Source organism: Biomphalaria glabrata, chromosome 7 (assembly GCF_947242115.1).
Source record: "Biomphalaria glabrata chromosome 7, xgBioGlab47.1, whole genome shotgun sequence".
In the NCBI taxonomy this organism is placed as follows: Eukaryota; Metazoa; Mollusca; class Gastropoda; family Planorbidae; genus Biomphalaria; species Biomphalaria glabrata.
In genome coordinates, this window is record NC_074717.1 from 6,954,176 (window position 1) to 6,961,558 (window position 7,383).

Sequence of the window (7,383 nt, forward strand, 5' to 3'; positions counted from 1 at the left end):
TAATTCTCATAAAACCATTCATATACTGGTACTTATGGAAATAGATAATAGATATATTTTATTATGCTTTAAATACCTTATTAGATAATAAACTTCATATTTAGTTTCAATAGTATTCTAAACTCTCAATAAGTAAAGTTATTTTTTTATTATTTTGTTCTAAAAAAAATAATTTTTTCATAGCACTGGAAGTTTTAGCTGAGGAACAGAAGCTCATGGAAAAAACAAAAGTGCATTTCTTGAAGACTGCTTCATACTTTAGTCATGAAAACCAAAGATCATCTCCACAAGAATTTTTCCAGGTCAGTGGTTATTTGGCTGTTAAATATTTTGGCTAGGAATAATTCAAAGCAATAACCAGTCAGATGGAGATATTATTCATTTAACATCAAAAGTAAAATGTATTAGAACTATTTAAAATTTGGACTTATTAATTGTGCATACAGCATTTAGCCACATCACAGCACTTTGTAAATTCAATTATCATTATTATTATCTGTAGTTTAGATTATTTTAACAATATTTCTAGGTATATTCTTGTTATATATGTAAAAGAAATTTTTTTTTATCCAAAATACTTTTCTAACATTTTTTTTTTTTTTAGATTTGGGCTTCATTTCTCCACGACTGCAAGTATTATTGGAAGCTTGCACACAGAAATTTAGCTAAAGTTAAATTTAATGCAGAGCTTGCAACCAAAAGTCAAATGGTGAGTATTGTTTATTGATAATTTATTTTCTGTACACACCAGTTTTTTAAGGTAACAGTTTTAATATAGTTATAGTTTTTAGAATTTTTAATATTTTTTTCCGTATAATTCTAATTTAAACATATTATGTGAAGGTTTTTGTTTCCAATACTTGATATAATTAAAATGTAGAACACTGAATTAATATCAGTTAATTTAATTATCCACATTTCATTTTTTGTTATCTCTTTCTCTCTAATGCATTCATTAGAAACACATTAATTCATTTATTTTAACAAAAATATGGGAAATGAAAACCTTTTTTCAACATATGAAATAGAGAAAGAATCTTTTTTGTGCTTTGCCTTTTTTTCATTGCTAGTTTTTATTTTCCAGTCCACCTCCTCAGTGGCAGGAGTCCACAAACTCAAGTCAGTAATTGTCCAACAGATGCAGATATCCCAGGATGACAGTGAACTTCAAAGCAGCAAAGCCCAGCAGATGCAGCATATCAACTCTTGGATAGAATCTATTGGAAAGTATGCTGGCCACATGGAGGTTGAGAGTTTTGTCAACATACAGCCTGAAGACAGCCATCAGGGTCCAGATTATTTCCCAAAACAAAGCAGAGCTGGAAAATCTTCTGGTGTGGAAGGGACATCACCACCCTATATAAATCAAGCATTGCATGTTGATAAAACCAATCCTTTCCATTCTAATCAAGGCAGACATGGGGCTGGAGATATAAAACCTTCCGATGCTTACAATGGCAGGGAGTCACCCAAACCGATGAAAGCAACTCCGCCGAATGTTATAAAACCTAAACCTTTAGTCCAAGCCAGCCCCACATCTTCTCCCTCACCCAGCGCCACCCACCTCACTCAGCCATTATCTTTAGTGCCATATCAGCAGCAGTTCCCTGTTGACAATAACAATAACAGAAATAAACAAAGCCACAAGGAAGATTCTAGTTTGGAGCCCTTGTATGAAAGTCTACCTTCTGAACACAAAGGTAAAAACCAATCCCTGACTCAGTACCCTCCTGTCTCTGATGCATCTAGTTTTAGTCCTTCTTTACATAGCCCAGAATCTGAACAAAATCAAAAGAAAAATAGCAAGTTCTTCAAAGCTCTTTTAAAACGTGACCATCATAAGAAGTCTCCTGATGACATTCCACCAAGCTCTCAGTCACCTTCAAAGCATGGGGTTGTCCAAGCTCCAAAACACAAACTGCGCACCACTCTTCTCAACAAAATATCAGGCAGCGGGCAATCTAAAAAGGCTGGCGGTGATTCCCAAAGGACACAGCCATCGACAGATGAGAAAGATTCACCTCCAAAGCCATCGAGAAGCTTTCAGCATGACCTCCACCTTGCTGCTCCTGCATTATCCAGTCGAGAGACTGAGTTGACAATAAATGAAGAAAAGATTATTAATAACTATTACAATTATGTTCCCCCAGAAATCTCCAAAAGTTCAGAGATGCCACCTCCATTACCCTATAGACCTGAGAACTTGCATGAAATTGCTTCAAGTCAGGATGAAAATAATGGTCATTATAAAACTGATAGTCAAGACAACAGGGCTGGAATACATCAACCCAATCAACCTTCCCAGAGTAGGAAAACTAATGCTATTTCAGATTCAGCTCATTCTGGTAAAATTAGGTCACGTGCCCCCATTGCCTTGGGAAGCAACATGAGCATTTCTGATGCTTACAACAAACTAGATTCTGGACAACCCAGTTTATTCGCACAGCCCTACCTCCTAGTACCATCAATGGGGGGAAAGGAAAAAAGTGAATCTAGCTCAAGTAACACTCTAACTGGAGCATCTGGAAGCTATGATTCTAAATGGGTCAAGGCCAACCCTGTGCCAGTGTATAAGGCAAAGCTGATTCCAAATTATGAAAACCAGACCAAATTAGATCCAAGATTGGATGTTGGTGTCAGAGGTCAGGCAGAGCCAGCAGTTCCAGCTATGCAGGACTACTACAGAAAAGAGCTGCAGAAGAAGAGTGAGCAGTATGTGGGTGTAGGAAGTCATCCAGCTCCTGGTCTGCAAAACTTGGGACTCCCTGAGAACAATGCAAACAGAGACCAGAATTATTCTGACATGTCGGTTAGAGGCAACCAATTTCATGCTTCCCCTGTCATTCTTGCCAAAGATTCCATGCCTTCTAGTAACTCACATGAGAATAACTCCAACTATAAGCAGACAACTGCCTTTAGTCATCAAATGATCAACTCTACTAGTCAGAATATGAAAATTTATCCAGAATATAGTGAAAGGTTGGGGCCATCACACACACATAAAGAGCATGGTAGAGCCAATTGGGAAGATGGAGACTTCATCAAGAAGCCTCCTGGATGGAGAGCATCTGAGAAGTCCACTAACATCTACCCTGAAGAAGGAAACAGAAAACATCAGGAGCGGAAGTCACAGCGGAGCTCCAGTGCTCATAACATGTTAGACAGAGATTATGAAACTAGTAAACCAATGAGGCAGGCTCAGTCTGCCAAAATGGATGGACCCAGGGGTAGGGTTTCTAGGAGAGATATGATGGACAAAAAGATGACACCAACATCTCACAGAGATCAAGGTGACGTCAAGCCATCTGTCACTTCCTTAATAGACAGATTTGAAAAAAAACCTGATGGCCTTCAGCCAGGCCTGCTGGATGATGACAAACCTCCATCAATGACCTCAACTCCTGTTGCCCGCAGGAAAACCCACAACAACAATTCAGCTTTTAATGACAGACCTTTGGCCAACAATCGAGCATTCAGTGAAGGCAGGTCACGATCAACTGGAAGAGATTTAGACAATCAGCGAAATACTCATGAAAGAACAGAAAATCAACATCAATCCTCTCATCCAAGCATGCCGCATCATCCACAAATGCAATATTCCTCTAAGTCCCCACACCAAGCAGTGGCACCATTTTTAGTGCATCCTTCATCCTCAGGCTTTTCTCAGTCATCAGTCAATCACCAACAGAAAAGGACTGATGGCTACAGCATTAATGACTGGAGAAGCAAGAATGGCAGCAACTACCCAGAGTGTGTTGATTTATGGCACCAATCTTACAACCCCAGCGTGGGCCACAACCAAAGAGATAATCTCAGCACCAGTGTTAATGCCAAATACATCCAGTCCGTAGATCAGTCAGCCAATGCTTTCAATAACCAAACTTCCAGTAAAGAACGGGGAAATCACTTCCATGACAAGGCCTCATCAGACCGCAGCAGAGCCAGCAAGAGTTCTTCTCATAATTTCCAGACTCCACAAAACAACCAGTCTGCAGGGACCAGTCTTTCCAGCCAACCTTACCCACAATTCTCCAATGTCCTACACAAGCCAGAACCACTGTATCCTAATGCTCAGCAAGACTCTCACAGCCCTCAGCATAATTATGACCAGCATTCTTCCGCAAGACCTTTGACAAACAATCAACCAGGAGCTATGGATCTTCAGCCACATCATCGATCACCATTTTCAAATTATAACAGTATTCCTCAGCAGCAGTTGTCATCTTATTCCTCACAGTCCACATCCCACCAGCAACAAAACTACAACAGTCCAACAAATAATCCTTCCGTGACTCCATACAACAACAATAACATTTTGTCTCACAACAATAACAATAAACTAGGTCAGACCTCGGCTTTTGAACGCCCTTTAAAACCTGGCAGCTCATATACTCGACAGCCTGGTGCCTTGGCAGTGGTCAAGCCCACAGTGCTTCATCTTTAAACATTTATGAATATCTATTTATGCCCACAAAGTAAAAAAAAAAATAAATTCCTATATTTGTTGTAGAGTTTTAAAAAAAAATGCAACATCTTCTGTCACAAAGATATTGAAACTGATTTTCATGTGGTTATGAAAACATAATACAGACAGCATTAAGAAATATTATATGAATTTTATTTTTGTTGTAATTAGTTTGACATAATGCATTTTTTTCTATCTTATGAACATTTGTTTTGAAGACATAATAGCAAAGTAACATTTTTGTAAAATGTTTGACATGTTTTGAATGTACCTTTAGAGTTGAGGTTAATCTGCATTCTAGTCCAAACCTTCCACAGGACAATGGTATTGGGTAGAGTATGAACCCAGGGCCATTGTGATGACCAAATGACCAGGCAGCCATCCATCCATGAATTTACAATCATTCCATTCTATTTAGGGGGGCTCCAAAAAATGCTACTGAACTGACCACATGCATTTACAGAATATTAGATACTTAATCGAAAAAAATTGAAGTTATTTTTTTTTTAAATTCACATTCATACTAGGCTAATCAATGGACAATGTTTTTATTTTAAAAGTTCTCATGTTTTTCGAGACTGTACATTTACATAACATTTCAAATAATATTGGTCAAGTTTGGGTTTCTTATTTAAACAGTTTGGTTCATTATTTGTCAGGGAATATCATCCCACCTCTCCTCTTAAAAAAAATTAAGATCTTCTCCAAATGCAATCAAATTAGGGTGCAAGTGATAAGAAGTTTTCACTTTACAATACCTGTAATAATAACAATGTTCTTAGATAAAACAAAAATATTTGGAGTGATTTCTTTTCAAGTGTATTACAGAGAAAATTTGTAACTGAGTGCTGTCATTACAAGCTTTAGAATATTTTTGTTCCAAAACATCATCTGAATATTCTCTGAGTTGCTTGAATATTTATTTTTGTTGCTAATTTACACAATTTTGAAAAATAAGATTATGTACAAAGATAAGTACCTTAAAATCTTCTTATGGTCAGTAGAAGGGAGATTATCAGCATAAGAGTGATAGAGTTGGTAATGAAGGGCATTCTTTCTTTTAAATCGGCTGCATTTCAAACAAAAATATGAAATAGCTTTATCCCTTCCATATAGATCTGGACTAGATGTTGTTTTTTTAACAGCTCTTCATTTTTTCCTTGTGACATCAGTTGTCTAGCTGTTTCAGCATATAATCAATCCATGAATAGTATTATAGAGGAAGGTTTGTTGAAGGTATTTTACTTTTTCTAATTTTGGTGAACAAAAGAACTAAGAATTGTATGGCAGTTTGTATGACCCCAAATGAAAATTTGGTGATTAAATTTTTTTATTAAATTTAATTAGATTTGGGTTATTCAAGTTTATCACCTACAACTTACATGATACTACATTGAAACTGGATTGATGTTTTTTTTTCGAACATTATTTACTTTCGTTAGATCCAGATTTTTAATTTTTTTATCTGTAAGCTGTGATGATAGTCAGATTTAGCATTCCATTCATTAATGCCATAATAGATAAAAAGAAAATTTGTTAGTTGATATTTTGATATTTCTTAATTCAATGAAACATAATTCAGTAATGACAAATTTGTCTCTGTTAAACCAAATACATTGCTAAATTGGTGGGAAAAAAATAAAGGCTTTTCGTTAAACCCCTAATTTATAACTGACAGCATGAATTTAAAATGATTATAACGGTATGCGATCTGTTGATCTGTTTTGATAAATATTTATCTTGGCACAAAATTCCAATTTTTATTTCCTGTCACCTAGGCTTATGTTGTTGCAAAACAAATTAATGTAAAAAAAAATATTTTGTATGCTAATGAAAATATACATTAGCAATTTAAATAAAAACACATTTATTGATATCTGGTTATGTTAGCATTTGTTTGTTGTCTGATATAATTATGTTATGTTGTTGTTATTTGTATCTAATTAAATGTTTTATGATCGTTTTTAAACTTCTTATAATATAACTCCATATAATACTCTGAAAGACACATTCCTCATCCCATATGCTAGGACAAATTTGTACAAATACTCCTTCTTCCCTAGTGCTATTTGAGCATGGAATGGGATGCCTGAGCTAGCCAGGAAAACCAGTGACTTGGCAGAAATTAAGTCATTGGTTAATATGCATGACTGAATGCATGACGCTTAGGACGTAATCATCTTCTTTTTTTTTTTTTTTTTTTTTTTTTTTCTTTTTTTTTGAAGTAACGTCTGTATTATATAAGATAATACGAATATTATTTTCATATGAACTATATAAGCTAATCTCCTATATTATCCTATAAATTACAAACATTCTTTGAAAAGATAAAATAGTTGCTTTCTATGCGTATCCATGTGTCAATCTAGTCATGCATATTAAATAGAGCCAAGTCATTCGTTTTCTTGGCTGATTTAGGCAATGCGTTGCATGCTTCCATGGCACTAGGAAAGCATTTGTAGGAATTTGTCCTAGCGTATGGAATAAGAAATGTGCCTTTATCTTTGTTTCTGAGTAGTTTCTTGTGATGTGTTTTTTTTGTATTGAGAAGTTCAGCACAATTTATAGCTTTTGATAAAGAACACAAAAAAAGGGGAGGGGGACATGTTGACAACCTCATTGGCTAGATTTCGGTATCTAAAATACATATTCAGTTTCTTTAATTTCTGATATTTATAAGACAGTTTGGATTATCCCCTAAACCTGCCGACCGCCCGACAAGCGTTGTTCGAACTGAGGGCCAGTGTGGCCACAAACTAAAGCGACTTTCGAACTGAGGGCCAGTGTGGCCACAAACTAAAGCGACTTTCGAACTGAGGGCCAGTGTGGCCACAAACTAAAGTGACTTTCGAACTGAGGGCCAGTGTGGCCACAAACCAAAGAAGATATTATGGTGTTCTGTAGTAGCCACAGGAACA

At 36.0% G+C, this 7,383-nt stretch overlaps 1 protein-coding gene across 9 annotated transcripts in view; it reads left to right on the plus strand.

Moving 5' to 3' along the window:
* Window positions 1–6,349, plus strand: part of LOC106066251 (uncharacterized) — a 77,959-nt gene extending 71,610 nt beyond the window's left edge. For all 9 annotated transcript variants that reach the window (XM_056035120.1, XM_056035122.1, XM_056035119.1 and 6 more), the window contains 3 exons: window positions 184–302; window positions 605–709; window positions 1,085–6,349. In XM_056035120.1, coding sequence (XP_055891095.1) covers window positions 184–302; window positions 605–709; window positions 1,085–4,444 — 3,584 coding nt within the window. In that variant the 3' untranslated portion in view covers window positions 4,445–6,349. The remainder of the gene's footprint in view (window positions 1–183; window positions 303–604; window positions 710–1,084) is intronic.
* Window positions 6,350–7,383: the final 1,034 nt, after the last annotated feature.